Genomic DNA, 22,126 nt, shown 5'->3' with positions numbered 1-22,126 from the left:
CAGCTGTTCTTGTACTCTGGGTCCTGACACTGAATATGTATCCTTAATTATACAATTTTGTCATTATTGTGTCTCAAATGCCCACAGTGTCTTGAAGTTTAAGATGATGTTCAGTGTAATAACACAGCAGAACAACAGAACCACCAATAACAGCCTCTGTTTCCTGAAGAAACACTGAAACAACAGAAACTGAACTGATGTTCACCTTTATTTATCAGCACTGCAAACACACAGATGAAGCCGCGACTGCAGAAACAGTGTAAGTTCCTGTAACTCGAGCATTAGATCATGACACCATAATGACAGAGTCAAAGTTTGATTCCCACACAGACGGGATAAGATGTCCTTGAGGTTAAATGATCTCATGTTTTGTCAGTGATAATAGTGATCACTAGATTTAAATAGAAACATGATCTGGCCTGTTTATAAGATATTTTAACTATAGTGAGATCTGGATCACTAGTTGGTGTTTAACATGTTGAACTAGTGAGGACAGTTTTGAATAGTGAAGGATATTCTGGACGTCATAAACAGTAGAAGCAGTCTTTGCTGTTCCACATGTTTCTCTTAAAACATTTCTCTGAATGATGTCTTATATTATATTTTATTCTGTCATTGAGTCTCTTAATACATTGTCATGTCTACACTTTAGTTTATTATCTCTGTAAAAGCAGGACAAGATTTCAGAGCTTCCAGCAACATCCTTATTCTGACCTACAGAGAAAAATGAAAGGGAGAGAATTGAAAACAAGGAAATACAGCCTGACCTTTTCATGAATTTGCCTTTCAAATTATGAGCTCAAGATCTTCCTCATAGTTCCTCTCTCTTGTTTTCATCCTGACAGACTGTAAAATAGACTGTATTCTCTGATCACGGGAGGAATGATTCAGAGATTCAGGATTGTTGTCTGACTTGTGTGTGTGTGTGCGTGCGTGCGTGCGTAGGTACAGTGTGTCCCATATACACCGTCATGTTTTGGTTTTGTTTATTATTAGTTACATCTTCATTCTGATCTACAGAGAAACTGAAAGAGACATTTTTATGCAAATGTAATAAAAATAAAAAAGTTTGATAAAAGGCAGAAAAGTACACGATGATTTGTTTTGTTGTTATTCAGGATTGATATTACTGTCCTGTCTCACTAGTTACTCTTATCATGACAGGAACTCACAACCCTGACAGCCAGATTTACACTTCTCTTCTTTTTGACATGTTCTTTTGTATTGTATTATAGCATTTCGTAGTGTGTTTTGTAGTAGCCTATATGGTCAAAATAATGAATGCCTATTGACATCACACTGTTTCTGAAATACACAGAGGCATTTAGTTTGATTATTCATCAATAGTTTTCAGAGGTTTGATCTGATGCAAGTATCTGATGTGTTACATTTACTCATAAGGAGTTGTGTTGATGTGGAAACTGTGAGCATCAGGATGTTTGTCATACACACACATGAGAAAAGCCCAATCTCATGTGTGTATTGTGATGTTCTGATGGTTCTGATGCTAAGATACAGCTGGAGCTCTTAGAGGACATTCAAACCCTCACGGGTCCCTCAAAGAGTCCCAGTGCACTGCCCTACACACACACACACACGCGCACACACACGCACATCTACAGGAACAGGTTAGTTGTGACAGGAGACACTGATGTTCAGGGGGGTGGGGTTGAAACCACATTTCTGCTTTCACACTTTGGATAAAAGCGCATCATCCATGAATAAATGTACATGCAAAACATTTGGTATTATAAATATCCAAACGATTAAGACAGATGCATTATTTCATCAAAACAATTTATTGGCTCTTGAAAATCATAAGATCATGCAAATACAATGAAACGATGTTTCCTCTCTTTATACATGAGAATATTGAAATACATTTAAAACAATCCAGTTCTTGCAAATAAAGCATTATTTTCAAGATGATTTTTTACATAATTTTTAAGGCAGCAACATATTGGGCCCTATTTTAACGATCTGAAACGCAAGTGTCAAAGCGCAAGTAACTTTGTGGGCGGATCTCGGCGCTGTTGCTATTTTCCCGGCAGGATAAATGACTCTTGCACCTGGCGCAAATCTAAAAGGGGTTGGTCTGAAGTAGCTTCATTATTCATAGGTATGGTTTGGGCGTAACGGTAAACAAACCAATAAGAGCTTTATATCACCTTCTCTTTAAGAGCATTTACCAGGCGCGCTTCAGAATCGGTTCACAGCCGAGGAGATCGATGTTCTCGTCAGGGCCGTAAAAGAAAGAGAAGTGACATTGGGGATGGGACAAACCCACCCAAATTAGCTTCGGTTAAACATGCATATAATAATTTGGGTAAATGTGTAAGCTTTATGCCTATTTTCCCCATCGTCATTGGTCACAACAATGATTTCCCTCGTGTTTTAATATTTTTCCTTATAATAATGTATCATTTGCAAAAAGTGAAATGCATCTGTGTAGATGAGAGAATCATCTACAGTGTATGCGCGTTGTTCACACTCTGTATTATGGCCAAGCATGAGCGCTTAAAATAGCATCTGAATGTTAGCGCAATGCGCCACTGACTTTAGACTAGGTTTTTTCTGGTCAGTGGCGCAATTGTTTTATAGAACAGCAAAATAGCATGAGGGAAAGTTTGCGCCGGAACACGCCTCCTCTTTGCGCTGAACCGCCCCGGGGAGCGCAAGTGTATTTCTTAGTTAACCGACGTGTGTCTGTGGAGGGAAAAGTCCGCTTTGCGCGGGTGCAAAATAGGAATGATACATGCGTCAGTGTACAAAGTCATTTGCGCCGGGTGCAAGATAGGGCCCATTGACTCACTTGTCTTTTAAATTTGGCCAAAAATGTACCTTTTCAAGATCTCAAAACAGTGTATTTTACATCAGAAAACTGTAAAAACTAAATTTAACTTTAATATAAATATAAGTGGAAAAGACAAGGCACGGTTATTTATAATAGGCTATACTATATACACATAGTAAAAGCACTTTACTTAACCCTCTGATGGTCTTCAAAAAAAAAGTCACACTCGTGGTCTTTGGGGTCTGTTGGACCCCAGACAATAACATTTAATTTAAATTAAACATTTAAATATATTTTTTATTAACAAATATAATTTTACTCTGTTTATTAATGTTTTTACTCAACATTTGTGCAGTTTTTGGAGGATTTATGATTTCTTTTTAATTTCTATAAATAAATAAATATTTATTTAAATAGGATTTTTACCAAAAAAAAAAAAACAGCATTTTATGTTAAATAAACTTTATAAAAGACCCCGATTTCTAACTTTCATTCCTGGGGATACCGTGGATAATTTTACAAGGTTTAATGTAAGATTTTTGCCCATTTTTTTGAAAATGCAGGTTAAAATTTTTAATAAATCACTTTAACCACTAGATGGCTATAGAGCTTCACTAGGCATATATGCTATTTGAACTACTGAAAGATATCGTTTCTAAAGTTGGATTCATATCTAAATATTATAAAATCACAATTATAACAAAAATAAAAAACTTTGTCAAAGTTTAGCATTTTCTTTGTACTGAAAAAACAACAGTTTTTCAATAATGTTACATTATGATTAGAATCAAACCTGAACAACATGTTACAAAGACAAATGTTGGAGTCTTAAGATTTTATCATTTCAACTTTATCATTTATTTCAACTTCCATTTTTCGGTCCAGCAAATGCTTCAGTCACGTGACTTTGTTTTCAAAACAAATGTGCAGAACTAGACAAAATAGTCTGATAGCATGAAAATGTCATCTGCCTCAAACTCTTTGATCCTGGTATTTGAACTGTGTGTGTGTGTGTGTGTGTGTGTGTGTGTGCGTGTTTGTGCTAAATTGTTTTGTCTCATCCTTTCATTTCTCTCTCCCTTCCTCTGAGTGAGTGAGTGAGTGAGTGAGTGAGTGAGTGAGTGAGTGAGTGAGTGAGTGAGTGTGTGTGTGTGTGTGTGTGTGTGTGTGTGTGTGTGTGTGTGTGTGTGTGTGTGTGTGTGTGCGTGTGCGTGTGCGTGCATGGGCACATGCACGTGTCAGTGTAACCAATTTATATTTGTGGTGGTTCTGCATTTTGTATGATTTTATTTGACAAATTATAAGACTTTTTTATAGCCTTACAAATGTATTCCTGTGTGTGTGTGTACATTTTGAATGTGTCTTAGTGTTACCAATTTATTTTTGCGGTGGTTCTGCATTTTAGATTATTTTATTTTACAAATGATAAGAGAACAGTTTTTATAGTCTGTGTGTATTCCTGTATATTGTACTCCTCTACATGTGTGTGTTTGTGTGTGTGCGCGTGTGTGAGCATGATCATTTTTTGCATTGTTGGAAGTGTGCCACTTTATTTCTGTCATTTCTGTCTGTGTTCTGCATTATTTCTGATTTTGATGATGAATTTTGTCTATTTCGAGTCCAATGATAAATAAATATTTATTTATAGATATTTAAAAGATATAAATCCTCCAAAAACTGCACAAATGTTTAGTAAAAACATTAACAAACAGAGTAAAATTTAGTTTGAAAAAAACTATTGTTCCGTTACAAAATTCAATTTTATTTTTTAAATGACCCCGAAGACCACGAGTGTGACTATTTTTGTCACGCCTATAAAAACAGATAACATTCCATTTTATTATTTTTTTTTGTAGATCTAGAAAATGTTGAGAGCCGTAGGAAGTTTCATACCATTTGAAAAAATAGAGATTTTTTTTTTATTCAAGCAAAAGTCATTTGGGGTCCAGTGGACTCCAAAGACCGTGATAATCATAAAGGGTACAAAATATTTAAATAACAGTCAAGGCAAGAATACGTAACGTTTGGTCCTTTAGCAGTTGCAGAATAAAATACTTGTGGAGGAACATTCAGTTCTGGTAAATCTAAGAGTTGTGAGACGCTCCACTTTTCAGCACAGATGATTCTCGATTTTTTTTTTTTTTATGACTTCAATTTATTTCTCATAATTGACATTTTATGTCATAATTTCAACTTTTTAATCTCATATTTATGATGTACTAAAACATTTCAGTTTTTTCTTATGTGCAGGATTAGTCCTACATACTGATCCCATGATTACAGATGATCGTCTTATCAGTGCAAATCTCACTAACATTAAACTCTCTCTATCCAAAAAATACATTAATAAATAATGAAAGACAGATATTTAAGAAAATATGTCTTTTGATCAGGACAGTAATTTATATTCTGCTGTTGTTTTGACTGGGAAATGTTACCGACATAAACACTGTTCTGTGAATCTTCTGTATTTCCCAAAAGCATTGTAAGCTGAAGTAGATCATAAAGTCTTTGCCACCATCGGTCTCGACAATAAACTTATTTTTTGTGGCTTTAAACAACTTCCACTGCATATAGTGATGACCTTCTTATATTTACAGATATGATACAATCGCGCACATATGAATGAAAGGAAGAATGCTGTTTCCCACAAAATCCTTCCTAACAGCTGTAAAATAAAACTGTTATAGGCTTAATGTGATCAGCAGGAAATACAGTAACACACACTCACTCAATCTACATGATTCTATTCTGTTCTGTTATTCAACAAAATAATTTACGTACTTTTATGGTTATTTCTTACTTTTTCTATCTAAAGTTGTGGCAGTAAAACTGAAAGCATCACCCTCCTCCACTGACTCTGTGTTTAGCGCTAAAGCTCATGCAGTTTCTGCTGTTACAGCTTTACAGTGTCACGTACCAAATGCTTTATCATTATTATCAGCTATTACTGATTCATGTGTTCATCCTCATGATCATCTGAACCCATGTTGTGTATGTCTGTCCTACGACTGCTTGACTTCTTTCTTATCCACCAAGCTACAATAAAACCTATAACTGTAACTGTAACTATAATTACAGATGCAATGCCAACCCAGAGCCAAAGCGATGATGTTTCCACACTGTCCGGTTCTGTTTCTCCTTGGTTTTCTTGTTTTGATACGGTTCCTTTTCCTGCTGTTGATTCTGCAACAAAGAAAGTATAACAGGTAGTTTTACCTCACAGTGATAAAGATAACAGATCCATCTATAGTTTATAAACAGCAGCAATTAGACTGATACATCACAAGTGAACATTAAATATGGATAATTTCCTTGCGGTATTTAGATTTTAAAGCAAACAACTTTTTAAATTAAAAACTTCATGCCCTAATCTACTAGTTCCACACACCGTTGATGATCAGCTGTACAATCTGAAGTTCAGATACGTGTGTGATGAGGCAGCTGAACTCTCCAGCATCAGTGTGAGTGAGATCTGTGAGTTTGATGGAGAAGTTTCCTCTCTCATACTCCTGTGGGAAAGTTTCAATTCGGTTTTTATACTCTGGATTCTGTTTCTCTAGTGAATTACTGCTGGGAATTATATCACACACAATCTCATGGCCATTGTGTCTCCAAAACACATTAATATCTTCAGGTTTATGATCTTCATCAGTGGAAGAACACGGCAGGAGAACAGAACCACCAATAACAGCCTCTACTGTTTCCTGCAGAAACACTGAAACAACAGAAACTTTAATTGAACATATGCACGGTTACTTCCTGGTTTTCAATAAACCAGCTTGGATATTTCCAGTGAACTGTTAGTTGTCATTCTGTTCTTCAACACAAAACCATCAATGGTTGACCTTTTAATGTTGTATTTATTTTTTTATGCAGAATCACCCTTTTGCAAATAACAGTTTTTTATTTTGATATAACAGGAGATGGGTGCAGAGGAACATTTATTGGGTCACATTAATCATTTCCTGTAATATTTTTTCAAATATACCTTTTTAATTAATATTAAACATGATAAAATCACTAGGTTTAAAAATAAACTGTAAAGGTGAAGTATGAAGTACTCACAAAGTCTATAAAAACAATACATTTTCTTGCGAATAAATGATACAGAGTGAGCACTGCGCTCTCTCTTTATAATAACAGAAGCTGTCAGTCAGTTAACACAAGCTCACGGATTTCAGTGCACTTGTGACAACTCCCATGAATCTAACTAAAGTGCACAATAAATCTTTAATTTACAGTGTGTAGATGATTATTTTCACAGGAAAGTGTGAAAACTGATGGTTCTGCTAAGAATGAACACGTCTTTTTATGTTGTCTTGCGTTTGAGTAACTTAATTTATAACTTTTTATAAACTAAGTATTACACTATTGATGCCGTTAAAGCTATACATCAGGACATTGAAGATACCAACACACCAGCAAAAGGCATTTCACTGAAAGTTTTCCAGCTGGATAATAATATTGCATATGTTCAATTGTAACTAACTTTTAACAGTCAGTGGCATTAATTCATCTTTCAAATTAGGGGTGCACCCAAATTCCAGCTGCCGAAAATTAACGGCCGAAGGTTTTTGATTGAAAGAGAAAAAGGCAGAAAATATAAGCCAAAAATATGCCGTCCCGCTACTCAGTTGCTCACGGCCCAAACGTTCAGGCTCCGGAAAGGCAAAGTCCGCTTCATGTTGTGCCAACACGAAATTTCTCTGGACTTGTTTCTGTTTGCTATAGCCCTACAGTTCTGTAATATGGTGTGTATAGCCGTGCTGGGTAACGCTGGTAATGACGCTATACTCTCGTTCACTGGTCCTCCCCCTGCTATCTGCTCACATGCTCTGATGATAATAGCGTTGTAGAATACTTTATTTGGATAATAGGTCAAAAAATAAATCTGCTAAATCCGATTCTGCTGCATAGAACTGAATGAGGAATAATATATTGATATTAATTTATTGATATTTTTATATTATTTTAACATAGGCCTATTTGCTGTCCAATTTTGTGTGGTTATTTTATTGGCTTGATTTTTAAATTCAGATTTATTAAAGTATTGAATTTAGTTAAAAAGTTAAATACAATTATATTTATAATCATTTCGCTGCATCACTTTTTTTAAATGCAGTTTGTTTAGTTACTTACCTTTGTTTATCAGCACCACAAACACACAGATGAAACCACAACTGCAGAAACAGAAAAAAACAAGTTTATTTAAATTCCTTTGGTTCAACTTGAATAGACGGTACAAACACTAAAGTCATGAGTTTGATTCACACATAACACACACATAATGAAGGTAAGATGATAAGATAGGATAGAGTGTCCCTCCCATACTTTTATATTAAATAGTTTTATTACTGATCACAGATGTCACTCAATTAATCTCTAAATATGTTACAAACTGGCAGTAAATGTTTTTAAGAGGGAAACTTTACTCTCCTGACCCTGATGGTAACACCTTGAATTCACTACAAATCAAACTATTATCAACTAAAACTCCCTGCACACCAGTTCAAACTGCTAACCACATAATACAGATAATAGTTACAAGCTTTATATTCAGTAATTAACCAATTCAATGTTTTAACAACACTTAAAATATTTCCTTTTTAATTTTAGTTAAAATAAAGCATTTGACAACTAAAGCACAGCAGCCAAACACGAACACGAGCAACAAGCTACATCAGGCCTTCAGTGTTGATACGACACGTGTGTCCAAACAGCGTTTCATTCTGCATTTAGCAAACATACCTGATTATCATGATGGGCCAATATTATCATTATATATTTAATTTGACTATATTGCATAAAAATACTTTTGAAATTAGGGTGAAATGCTACTTTTTCACCAGAAAGTATCGTAGTTCTTCTGCTTCCGTAAACTCAATGCGCTCTAGTACGTATGACATCAGACGTAAGTGACGTCAACAGTAATCACATGAACGGATCAGACATGCGCAGATATTCGTTGAGTTTGAGTTTCATAAAAGTAGCAATACAACATTATTACAACTTCTTTGTCAAGGATAACACAATAACGTTTCCATTATTTCCATTGTGTTCCATATATTTTTTTCTTTTACGAGACATGTTTTTGACAAACCACGCACACACTAAAAATAACTATCACAAAAAAGAACTATTCCTATTACAATACAAAGCCTTACACTTACATAGATTCAGATCCACAATACTTTGTCTAGTATAGCGTCCATGCCTTACATTAACCCGAGAGAAATAGGAATTGAAATACACTGTTTAATACAATTATTCATAATTTTTTGTATAATTTCTGCCTTTGTTAACTTATATTTAGACCCAAAGTGTATAGATTCTGTTTTAGCCAGATGTAATAAAAGCTTATTTTCAGACAGCCAGTCCTTCACCTTAACAAGCTCCTCATCTAACTTCTGTATTATATTTCTCTCGTTATCTGCAACTACTAAAGCAGCGTCATCTGCATATAAAAACATATCACACACCCACCTTTCGGATATAATTTATATACATAACAAAAATAAAAGAGGGCCAAGTACATCTCTAATCATCTGTCAGTCATGTCTGCACTTTCTTATTTCATCAATAAATAACATGACAAAAAGCTAGACAAAAGTTTGACGAAATATTGTGCTAGTTTCACTGAAAAATAATCAAGTTTGACGTATAACAATATCAATAAGCTGGTGTTTTCAGCAGGATGCTATACTCGTCCTTCTGTCTAATGTGTGTTTGATCCAGTAAGTGAAATGAACAGCAGTAAATGAGTAAATGTTCTCAGACTTACATGAGTATCTGAGTGAAGCTTCTTTCTTAAACTCCTCTGAGAAAACACTGTGTTCTGGATCCTGATCCTCAAGTGAAACATTTCTCTGTCTATTATCTCTGTAACAGCAGGTAAAGATTGTAGAGCTTCCAATAACATCCTCATTCTGACCTACAGAGAAAAATTAAAAAGAGAGAATTTAGTGATAAAATTATTCTTTTTTTAAATTAATTAACAAATGAATCTTCTACAACAATAAATTACCTGTTTACTTTTTCATATTTAGTCTCAGTCTTCCTCAGAAAGATGTTCCTCACAGTTCCTCTCTCTTGTTTTCATCCTGACAGACTGAAGAAGAACTGAGAGACTGACACTGATATTCCCTGATGATCTGATGGGAGGAGAAAGAGACTGATGGGAGGAGAAAGAGACTGATGGGAGGAGGAAGAGACTGATGGGAGGAGGAAGAAACTAATGGGAGGAGGAAGAGACTGATGGGAGGAGGAAGAGACTGATGGGAGGAGGAAGAGACTGATGGGAGGAGGAAGAGACTGATGGCAGGAGGAAGAGACTGATGGGAGGAGGAAGAGACTGATGGGAGGAGAAAGAGACTGATGGGAGGAGGAAGAGACTGATGGCAGGAGGAAGAGACTGATGGGAGGAGGAAGAGACTGATGGGAGGAGAAAGAGACTGATGGGAGGAGGAAGAGACTGATGGGAGGAGAAACTAGAGTACAAGTATGTTTAGTTTATTCATCTAAATAGAGAGAGAGAAAGCAAAAGCTCACAGTCTTGTAGGTTCAGTTGCGTGTTGCTTGTTTTAATTAAGTTTAACTTTTCTAATTCATTGGCACACGTACATTAGTTTTGTTTTGCTGTATACATCTTTACATTATTAAAATGTTAATAGATTTAAGATTTGAGTGGTTTTATTGCAATAGTAAATAGCTTTATATTGACAAAGCATTGGTAACATTCAATTACATATTTACACACAATTAAAACAAGTTTTATAAAATAATAATAATGAGACAGAAAGTACACTGATTTGTTTTGTTATTTAAATGTTATTCAGTGTTGATGTTATTTTCCTCTTTTGTCATGGCCACCAGGTTTGCATTTCTCTTCTTTTTAAATATTTTTCTGTATTGTGTGTATTAGCATTTTGTTTTGTGTCTCAAAGCATATTGTTATGTATATTGTTTTAGTATGTGGACAAAATGCTTTTGATGCCTATAATCATCAGGCTGTTTCTGAAATACACACACACATTCAGTTTGATTTCTTCAATAGTTTGCACTGGTTTGATCTGATGCCAGTATCTGATGAGTTTATATTGAGTTTTATAAGCTTGATGTGGAAACTCAAACATAACTCAGCACTTCACATCATGGACAACACAGGACTACAGTGTGTGATATGTTTCCTCTGCTGCCCTCAAGAGGCTGCCATTGTTATTTCTCCACCATATAAACCCAATGAACCCATCAGACACTATTTAAAATAACCTTTTGATGTAGGCCTATTCAGGGGTTGGATATGATGATGAGACAGTGGTGTTCAGAATGTGCACACCAATTCAATTTCAGTACACAGATGTGCTGTTTATGCATGTATGCATAATGTATGTATGTGTGTATATGTTTACCATACCATATGTAAGAGCAGTGTTGGGGGTAATTCATTACAAGTAGCTTGAGTTACGTAATCAAATTATTTTTTCAACTAGTAAAGTAAGGCATTACTTTTCAATTTTACACAAAAAAATCTGAGTTACTTTTTCAAATAAGTAACAGTTACTTTTCCCATTTATTGTCTGACACTCTCCTGTCCCCTTGAGACAAATCGAAGTGCAGAGGCATTGTGTGTAATGTGAGTGTGTATTTACTCATCTCACATGCACTCAAAAAAAGATTCAATATTTCTTAAAATGAATCAAATCAGTGAAATGCAGAATCAGAATACTTTGCAAACCTCCAATAATTAAATATGTTAAATAAAACATAAATTTGTATGCATTTAATATCACCTTATTGACCAATGTACTTGCTTCTGACCTTCGATGATTCAGTTAAAGTAACACTATGTAGTTTTTCAACCTTCATTATATATTTCCAAGACCCTTGTGATGGTACATCGACTTACAATAGGTTAAATGACACGTCTGACATAGCCTGACGTGGTCTGTATCGCTTTTACTGGCACTATGTAACTACTCGGTTACTCACGTAACCTCAGTTCCCTGAGTTAGGGAACGAGTATTGCGTAGCTATACGCAGTGGGGGAAACTCCTTTTCCTCGATTTACTGAAGCCTTTATGTAAAGCGCATTTGCAGCTGCACAGCTAGAACATGAGCGTCTGGCTCGCTCATAGGCTGCGCTGCGGCAACTGCACATCCAATGGTGCAGGCACCTCTGACGTGCAACCAATGAGATCACTCTGCGTCATACACGTCAGAGCCCGCCAAGGGGGCGTGACCTCAGTCTATAATAGTCCCCGAATTCGCCATTATAGCAGGTTTAACGACTGAAGCGACAACTTGTCATGTTACTATAGTGCGGCTGGCTACGCAATACTCGTTCCCTAACTCAGGGAACTGAGGTTACGTGAGTAACCGAGTAGTTCCCTTTCGAACGGTCACTTCGTATTGCGTAGCTATACGCAGTGGGGACGCCATGCAAAACGCCGCACTGAGTAACTGGCTGCCACTGCAACTCAGGCCCCTGAGCATACAGAACAAGCCATAACCGCATAATTATGTATAAATAGACCAGACACCGTCAGGTCTAAAATAGTACACATCAGTTAGAAATAACCCAACATACTACACCAATGAACCCAGACACTATCGGGGTTATTGGTATATGAACATATAACCAGTCAAGTGGGTTTATATATGAAATTATAACCGGCCAAAGCAGGTTTTATATATGTATGGAATATAACCGGCAAAAGCGGGTTTTATATATGTCATATAACCGGCCAAAGCGGGTTTTATATATATGTAAATATAACCGGCAACAGCGGGTTTATGCATGAATACAACCAGCCAGCAGCGGGTTTTATATATATATGTGAATGTGATAGTGCACAGTAATATATGACAAGACCAGCCACCGACGGGTCTTAATCATACCTAAAGCACCTTCGCCTGCAGGGAAAGGCACTTCCCTATTATAGAAACTCATAAATGTGGAAGGCGAGGACCAGCCGGCCGCATCACAAATATCACTAATGGGAATGCCAGATGACCAAGCCCATGACGAGACATACCTCTGGTCGTATGGGCCTTGATACCTATAGGGCAAACTTGACCCGCTGCGGTATAAGCCATAGAAATAGCATCCACTATCCATCTAGACAGTCTTTGCTTAGTGACTGGATCCCCCTTGGATCTACCACCAAAGCAGACAAAAAGCTGTTCTGATTGTCTAAAAGACGCAGAAAGCTCCCGATAGATTCTCAGCGCTCAGACAGGGCAGAGAAGATTAACCTCTCCATCCTCTGCAGAAGGAGGGAGGGCTGATAATGTCACCACCTGTGCTCTGAACAGTGTTGAGAGCACTTTAGGAACGTAACCATGTCTGGGCTTGAGGATGACTCTGGAGTCATCTGGACCCAACTCCAAACATGCAGGGCTCACAGAGAGCGCCTGCAGATCTCCCACTCGCTTGATAGATGCCAACGCCATAAGGAGAGCGGTCTTCAGCGAGAGGGTTTTTAGATCAACCGATTGGAGCGGTTCGAAAGGCGGACCTTTCAGAGCCCCCAGGACCGTGGAGAGGTCCAGAGGCGGCACAGACGGAGGCCTGGAGGGGTTCATTCTCCTCGCACCTTTCAGGAATCTTACGACCAGGTCGTTTCTTCCCAGTGACTGGCCAGCCGTCAGAACATGATGTGCTGCTATGGCTGCCACATACACTTTGAGCGTGGACGGGGAGCAACCCGCGTCCAGCAGCTCCTGTAAGAATGAGCGAACCACTGATATCACACATGACTCTGGGTCAGCCTGATTTTTCGAGCACCAGCTGGAAAAACCTGACCATTTTGAAGCATACAGGCGCCGAGTCGACGGGGCCCTGGCTTCAGATATAGTGCTTAAAACCTTCTCAGGAAGGTCCTTGGGTACCCGTTGAGGGGCCAAACATGAAGGGCCCATAAATCGGGTCTCGGATGCCACAATGTCCCGTTCACCTGTGTGAGGAGGTCTTTCCTCAGTGGGACAGGCCATGGGATTGTGTCCGATAACTGAACCAGTTCCGGGAACCACGATCTGGTTTTCCAGAGAGGGGCCACCAGAAGGACTGGGCACCCGCTCTCTCTGACCCGTTTGATGACTTGTGGAATCATCGAGACGGGGGGGGGAAAGGCATAAAAGGGACGGTTGGGCCAGACATGGGCCAGCGCGTCCCTGTTCTTCGAGAAGAACAATTTGCAGTGGGTGTTGATTCTCGAGGCGAAAAGGTCGATTTCGGCCTCGCCAAACACCTTCCATATTAGACTGACCGTCTGTGGGTTCAGGGACCACTCGCCGAGGGGAGTGTTGTCCCATGAAAGCATATTCGCGCCCACATTCTGGACGCCCGGGATATGCGCTGCTCTCAGAGAGCTCAGGTTGGTTTGTGCCCATATAGAGGAGGTCTCTCGCCATCGCATGCAGGTTCCCTGACCTGATGCCCCCCTGGCGATTCATGTAGGCCACCACTGACGTATTGTCTGTGCGGACTAAGACGTAGTGACCTCTGAGGTTCGACAGAAATGCCTTCAGGGCCAACCCAACTGCTTTCATCTCCAGACAGTTGATATGTAAGCTCTGCTCCGTGCTCGACCAGAGGCCGGATGCAGGCATGCCCTCGTGCAGCGCTCCCTAACCCAGGTTGGACGCATCTGTAAGAACCACTTTCCTCCTGGAAATTGTTCCCATTGTCACCCCCTCGTGGTGCCAGTTCTGAGCCCGCCAGGGAATCAGGGTTCTTAAACAACCGTGATTCAACATAACGCGCAAGCTGCCTGACTGCCATGCATGAGTTGGCCCACAGCGTTTCAGCCAATGCTGCATCGGGCGCATGCGCAGTAATCCCATGCGGAGTACTGGCGATGCTGCTGCCATGAGACCAAGCAGTTTCTGAAATTTCTTCAGTGGCGCGCGCTCGCGCAATCTGAAAGTGCCTGCAAGCGCTCGCACCGAGAGCGCGCGCTCTGTGTGAGTCACGCTGTCATAGCTCTCGAGTCTAAAACTGTGCCCAGAAAGATCATGCTCTGGCTGGGGGTTAGTTTGCTTTTTGAAACATTGATTGTGAAACCCAGGCATTTTAGATGGCCGAGAATCAAATCCCTGTGAGCTAATAGCTCGATTCTCGACTGTGCCCGCACCAGCCAGTCGTCGAGATAATTTAACATGCGCACTCCCTGAAATCTCAGAGGAGAAAGCGCTGCATCCACACACTTCGTGAATGTACGGGGTGCCAACGATAGACCGATCGGCAGAACGGTGTATTGATAAGCCCGGCCCTCGAAGGCGAATCTCAAGAATGGCCTGTGACGAGGATTTATTTGAATGTGAAAGTAAGCATCTTTCAGATCCATTGTGACAAACCAATCCCCCGGGCGCACTTGCGCGAGGATATGTTTGATAGTTAACAATTTGAACGGCCGTCTCATGAGAGCTTTGTTCAAATGTCTCAAATCTAGAATGGGTCTGAGACCGCCGTCTTTTTTCGGAATCAGAAAATAGCGGCTGTAAAAACCCATATTTTTTAGCGCGGGGGGGACTAATTCTATCGCCCCTTTTGCTAATAGATTTTGTACTTCGGTGCGAAGCACGTGACCCACGTTGCTTCTCACCGAAGTCTCGAGAACCGCCTGAAATTCCGGGGGTCTGCGAGCGAATTGGAGCGAGTAACCTCGCTTTATAGTGTTTATGACCCAACTCAACACATCGGGGATAGCTTGCCAGGCTAGAACCCGTGTGGCTAGGGCTTGACACACTGATTGGGGCTGGTCGCCTAACGTAGGGGGACCTGATACCCTTATATTGTGATTTGTGCACACATTGAGTATTGGACTGACTGTACAAGCATTTGCGTGTGGGGAAGTCAGTGTTACAACGGGGGAGGGGCCACCTAGTGAAGGGGGACCATGAACCCATATATTGTGATTTGTGCACACATTGAATGTTGGACTGACTGCACAAGCATTTGCGTGTGGGGAAGTCAGTGTTACAAAAGGGGAGGGACCGCCTAGTGAAGGGGAACCGTGAACCCATGTGTTGTGCTTGTGAAACTGATAGCTAACATTTTGAACGGCCGTCTCATGAGAGCTTTGTTCAAATGTCTCAGATCTAGAGTGGGTCTGAGGCCGCCGTCATTTTTCGGAATTAGAAAATAGCGGCTGTAAAAACCCGTATGTTTTAGCACAGGGGGGACTAATTCTATCACCCCTTTTGCTAATGAATTCTGTACATCGGTGCGAAGCATGTGACCCACGTTGCTTCTCACCGAAGTCTCGAGAACCGCCTGAAACTTTGGGGGTCTGCGAGCGAATTGGAGCGAGTTGCCTCGCTTTATAGCGTTTATAACTCAACTCGACACATCGGGGATAGCTTGCCAGGCTATAACCCGTGTGGCTAGGGCTTGACACACTGATTGGGACGGGCCAACAAGTCAGTGTTACAACAGGGGAGGGGCCGCCTAGTGAAGGGGGACCGTGAACCCATATATTGTGATTTGTGCACACATTGAATGTTGGATTGACTGCACAAGCATTTGCGTGTGGGGAAGTCAGTGTTAAAACAGGGGAGGGGCCGCCTAGTGAAGGGGGACCGTGAACCCATATATTGTGATTTGTGCACACATTGAATGTTGGACTGACTGCACAAGCATTTGCGTGTGGGGAAGTCAGTGTTAAAACAGGGGAGGGGCCGCCTAGTGAAGGGGGACCGTGAACCCATATATTGTGATTTGTGCACACATTGAATGTTGGACTGACTGCACAAGCATTTGCGTGTGGGGAAGTCAGTGTTACAACAAGGGAGGGGCCGCCTAGTGAAGGGGGACCGTGAACCCATGTGTTGTGCTCGTGTGCTTTATTTGGGTCGCCGTGAAAACGGCGTTTGTTTGCAAAGACGCGCTCACTGCTGCGGGCCTGTTTACAATAATAAAATCCCCAGCCGCCTGAACTGTACAGGGGGCTGTGGGAAGTTTTGCTGGCTTCTTTGAGGGTGGTCCGGCAAGCGCGGGACACGTGCCCTCTCTTTCCTTTGCGTGCTAGGACGGCTTTGGCGGGAAGCGTTCGGCATCAGCCGCAGGGCGGGGCTGAGAGGCCTGTTTCGCCGGCTTTGCTGGTCGGCGCCAGCTAGCACGGTTAGTTCCACTCGAGCTCGAGGTCCGCGACGGCCTGTGTTAGGATCCGAAGCATTTCAGCGTCGGAGTTAGTCCTGCCTCGCTGGGTCCGCCGAAAGAGACGAGGCCCGCCACGTGGTGGTGGGGGGGTGCCGATCTCCCTCGAACGGGACCGGAGATGACTGAGCTGGAGTGAGTGAAGCATGCGGGGACGTGGCCGGCGTGCATTCACAAACGTCCGTGCTCTCTGGATGCCGTTGGCTGCGGCGCTTCTTCTTCCTCGGCTGAAGTAGGGCCGGAGAAGGGAGCGCGGGTGACGCGGCGCCGCCGTCTCGAGAGAGAGCTAACGTTAGCCGAGTTCGCAGCACGGAGATAGGCATGCACGCGCAGGCCGCACATCCGCTGACAGAGAGTGCATTCTCTGCGTGGTAGAGTCCCAGGCATGAAATGCAGCTCGCGTGTTCGTAGGCCTCGCATAACACGAGGCATATGGAACAAAACTGATACAGATATAAACACATAATAAACAGATATTGAAAAGGATATCGCCGGATAGCCACAGGAGAGACGGCGTCAGGAGAAACACGGTTGAGATGTGTAGTCTGCTGAACTGTAGCTCGCTCAGGCTGAAGGCTTGTTCGACGGCGAAGGCTCAATAAATGGTCAGAGACGTGAAGTTTGTCGCTGAAGGAGTAAAATATGCTATAATGGCGAATTCGGGGACTATTATAGACTGAGGTCACGCCCCCTTGGCGGGCTCTGACGTGTATGACGCAGAGTGATCTCATTGGTTGCACGTCAGAGGTGCCCGCACCATTGGATGTGCAGTTGCCGCAGCGCAGCCTATGAGCGAGCCAGACGCTCATGTTCTAGCTGTGCAGCTGCAAATGCGCTTTACATAAAGGCTTCAGTAAATCGAGGAAAAGGAGTTTCCCCCACTGCGTATAGCTACGCAATACGAAGTGACCGTTCGAAAGGGAACTTCAGGTTAAGGGTAGTAACCAGGGGCCTCATTTATAAACGTTGCGTACGCACAAAAGAAGGCGTACGCCGCTCTCTACGCAATAATTGGTATTTATAAAAAGCAAACTTGACGGTAAAATGTGCGGTCCTACACGCAAGCTCTGACCCAGGCGTACGCACAAAAACGGGTGAAATGAGAAATGGCGACACCGTCGGCAGATGGAAGAAACACGTGAAAGTGTGTGAAACTGTAGACCGTTGTGTAAAATAAATGGCAATACTGCCTCTCATAAATAAAACGAAGCTTCACAAAGCAAGTCTTACAATTAACAGCCTACACGAACACCCGTTTAATCGATCTGCAACAGAAATGCAAATTAACACATAGGGCCTATTTGCAAAAAGAAAAGTGAAATATGTTCTGCAATAATATTGGCATGTTATACAATTCATCCTCATAAATAAGATGGTAAACAGAACGAAATAATTTACAAAACTGATATTCTCGCCAATGTGTCCGTCTGGCGGAGCAGATATAGATGCAATTAGATAGTCAGTCAGATAGACAGATAGGTAATTAGATAGATAGATAGATAGATAGATAGATAGATAGATAGATAGATAGATAGATAGATAGATAGATAGATAGATAGATAGATAGATAGATAGATAGATAGATAGATAGATAGATAGATAGATAGATTATTTGTCCACTGGGGAAAGTTGTTTTAGTAAAAATGTCTTCATCAGCTACGGAATCATGGTATTCATGCATATGCCATTAGTTTGTTTTATTTTAGATAAAATAACGTATGATGTATGTCTCAAACATTCAGAAAACTGCTAGAAATTACATTTGCGCTGAACTATTTCCCATTTCCAAGTAGATTATAACCGCAATTTTAATCTATTAAAATTAAATGGATGCAATTAAATGGATGGAAATAAAATGCCCCATCACAATGCGTAATGACGCACAATGGCTGATCTTGCGCTCTTAGAAGATGTGGAAAATGGAAGGATTCGGAGTGAACGCATCTTCAGACAGCAAGAAGACTTGCTGGCAAATGAGGCAAATGTCCGACCATTTCTTTTTTATTTCGGCCACAGTCCGATGTTGTGAGGCTACAGCATTTACTGCGTCTGCAACCATTTGCCACTCAAGTGCCTTTTTGACATTAGTAATGCAAGAAGTTTTATAAATGAGGCCCCAGAGCACAAAAAGAACTACAAAATTCGACTGCTTTACGGCATACATAGTTTTTCTTCGTTTGTGATACCTTTCATAAAATCATGCATCATACTCTACCTTGTCTGTGGCCATTGTTGATTCCAAAGCCGGTGCTGGATAAACAGCGAGCATGTGCGTGCGACAGTAGGCTGCGGTACGCTAAATTATTTACGACAGCGGTAATGGACAATTCCGCTTCCAACCTGTAGGGCAACCGCAGAGGAAAAGTTCCTTGGTGTTGCTTTAAACCAGGGGTCAACAACCCTGCTACTGGAGAGCTACTGTCCTGCAGATTTTAGCTCCAACCCCAATCAAACACACCTGGACCATCTAATCAAGCTGTTCAGGGTTACTTGATAATTAAATGCATGTGTGTTGGAACAGGTTTGGAACTGAAGTCTGCAGGACAGTAGCTCTCTAGGAGGAGGGTTGGTGATCCCTGCTTTAAACCATAAGCAAAAATGACTATGGATTTTATTTTTATTAGTATTAATATATAAAATATATAATTAAAATTATAAGTGATGGGAGAAACTAAGCTTTTCGTAACTTTGAATCAATTGAACCAATTTATATTTATATATATATAACGTGTTTTGTTATATAAAAATGTATATTGATATATTTACTAAATGTATTAGTTTGACCCTTTAATTTGAATTACTGAAATACATGAACTTTTGCACATTATTCAAATTTTTCGAGTTTCACTTGTAAATATCTTACTGTCTATGGTGAATAAAGGCCTACAATATAACATTACCGCTATGTTACTCGATTACTCCCGCCCATTTCGGAGTCCTAGTCTGGCCGACTGCGATTGGTTAGTATTTTTAAGGACGTTAAAAACTACAATCCGATTGGTTCAGCTACCAGAGCTGTACGATTTGCCTAAGAAGATTGACAATCAAAACATACGTTTGTGAAAATATATGATCAAACCAGAATTGCCAACAAATTTTATTTGACTACATATAATGACTTAATATCGTACATAAAAGAAGCGTATACTCTATCGATGGAGATCGATCAACAACACGAAAAACGCGTTCGGCCCACCGTCTACAACTAGTGAGGTGACGTTCGGCATTGAGGCTTCGAAGCTTGTATCAAATAAACAAAAACATCTAAGAGTAAAGCACTGCAACAGGGCTTTATTCATTTTGCCATAACCACGTAATCTGTGATGTCCGAAGCTTTGTTTTCACACACAACCACGTGACTGCTTCGCATTCTGATTCAAATTACTTATTTATTAAATGAATCAGTCCAAAAATGTCTGGTTCGCACTAACTCGCACTGCGTCGTTAGAAACAACTCTTTGGGGACGCTCCCTAAGCGTACGTCTCTGAAGTATGAATTAAACTATTCCCGTCCTAATTGGTGTTGCGTCATTACGTAACATGTGACGGCATACCCCAGAAGTATAAAATGATGCCGGCACACACACATGTGTTAGCTTTCGCTCTTCAGCAGTAGAGGCCTGCATTTCAGCCCGAGCCCGACGGGCCCCGACTTATTTACGCTTCTAGGGCCGGGCTTCGGGCCAATTTTCACGTTATAGTTCACACGCGGGCCGGGCCTCGGGCCTGTTTTAGGCTTATCTTTTTTTATAGCCTATTTTGGACATTAATTAAAATAAAATATGAGACGATGACGATTGAAAAGCAAACATAGAAAGACGTTTTATAACCCATCACACTGACATATGACTGACACATGACAGTCTGCTCACGCTAACGCACACAGGTTTCCTGGCGGCGCGATCTGAGATTCGCGCGACCGGCTCGTTCTGTGTTTACTGTCCCGGTAGCGAGTGTGACTTCAGCGCAGCTGGAAAAAGTAGGCCTACGACTGGATTAAAACCTTCCACTGTGGATACTGTGCTTTTTCTTCACGATGCTCTGAGACTGTTCTTAGCCATGTTAGCAGGTTGTTTTTTGTTTGATTGGACTTTATTTTCATGGGTCTGTTGGAAACTATTGGAAATAAGAATGGCCATGTTCTGTAGTGAAGACTTGATTTTTGAGGTAAGATAACCTGTCTGTTTGTTTTTAATGTAAGTTATTTGATTTATTTAGATTGCATTCTCTGTATTGTATTATACTGTATTGTAAACTCATTTTGTTTGCGAGCGCTGTTGCGACTGAGCAGCAGAGCAGTTTGCCTAAGCTTTTCAAAAATGACAATAAACGTTTAAACTAACGTTAACTGTCTGTGTGATAGGCTATGCTTAAGTTGTTTTATATATATATGGATTTTATTGTAGCCAAGTGAAGTGTTTGATTTGAGAGGCTATAAATGGATCAAGCATGTTTAACTCTGTCGGCTAGCTTGGTTGTCATAAAAAAAAAACATTTTTCTTAATTCAGTTTATAAAGAAATGAAAATAAACTTACCAGTAAATACTTTGCCATTAAGAACAAAACATATCTGTTTTACTGACTGCAACATACACAGCCAACACCGGCTGTGTAGCCTATCCTTTTTTTTTTTTTTTTTTACGGGCTCGGGTCGTACTCGGGCTGATCATTCTGATGAGCTGTCGGACACGGGCCGGGCTAGGGCCTGAGCGTCTCGGGCCAGGGCCGGGCTAGGGCCTAGATTTGAGGCCCGTGCAGGGCTCTATTCAGCAGGTGCTCTCTGTTGTTGTCTGTTATATTTCTTGTTGTCTTTCTCTACATTTTATATACCTGTGTATATATATATATATATATACACCGTAATTCCTTAAATAAAGACTGGGGCCTTTATTTACCTGAACTGCAGAAGGTAACAGGCTTTTATTTGAAGCAGGCTTTTGTTAGAGGCAGGCCTTTATTTATAATTCCATCTTTTTGATAAATAATAGGATTTGGCCGATGGACGATGCAATCATCTATCGCGATGGCTAACAGACATCACTATGTTGAGACTGCATCGCGATACCCCCCCCCCCTCCCATGTTTCCATGGTGACACGTCATGCTTGGCACGTGATTCACCACAGCCAAAATAGCGCTGTATGACAGATGTAGCACTTTTATTTCTAAATA

The 22,126-nt window shown here is 40.6% G+C and overlaps 1 protein-coding gene and 1 long non-coding RNA gene across 2 annotated transcripts in view; both read right to left on the bottom strand.

Moving 5' to 3' along the window:
• Positions 1-205: 205 nt before the first annotated feature.
• Positions 206-22,126, bottom strand: part of LOC143736189 (uncharacterized) — a 126,815-nt gene continuing 104,894 nt past the window's right edge. The window contains exons 2-3 of the long non-coding RNA XR_013203390.1: positions 9,579-9,661; positions 206-246 (exon numbers count right to left, since the gene is read on the bottom strand). This is a non-coding gene — a long non-coding RNA (uncharacterized LOC143736189). The remainder of the gene's footprint in view (positions 247-9,578; positions 9,662-22,126) is intronic.
• Positions 1,784-8,714, bottom strand: LOC143736169 (uncharacterized). Its single transcript, XM_077226803.1, has 4 exons — positions 8,546-8,714; positions 7,937-7,977; positions 6,186-6,512; positions 1,784-5,980 (listed from the first exon to the last, which is right to left on the bottom strand). The coding sequence occupies exons 1-4, from the start codon at positions 8,554-8,556 to the stop codon at positions 5,742-5,744; spliced, it is 618 nt and encodes a 205-aa protein (XP_077082918.1). The 5' UTR covers positions 8,557-8,714; the 3' UTR covers positions 1,784-5,741.

This window comes from Siphateles boraxobius, unplaced genomic scaffold, assembly GCF_051911475.1.
Source record: "Siphateles boraxobius isolate OS27281-9 unplaced genomic scaffold, OSU_SipBor_1 13, whole genome shotgun sequence".
In the NCBI taxonomy this organism is placed as follows: Eukaryota; Metazoa; Chordata; class Actinopteri; order Cypriniformes; family Leuciscidae; genus Siphateles; species Siphateles boraxobius.
This window is presented reverse-complemented; position numbering and strand designations above follow the sequence as displayed.

Bases quoted from the DNA above. Each gene is read 5' to 3' on its own strand.
- LOC143736169 (XM_077226803.1), bottom strand. The intron at 6,513-7,936 runs GTAAGTAACTAA...CTGTTGTTTCAG, and splicing joins TGTGGTGCTGATAAACAAAG to TGTTTCTGCAGGAAACAGTA. The intron at 5,981-6,185 runs GTGTGTGGAACT...TCTTTGTTGCAG, and splicing joins TGTACAGCTGATCATCAACG to AATCAACAGCAGGAAAAGGA.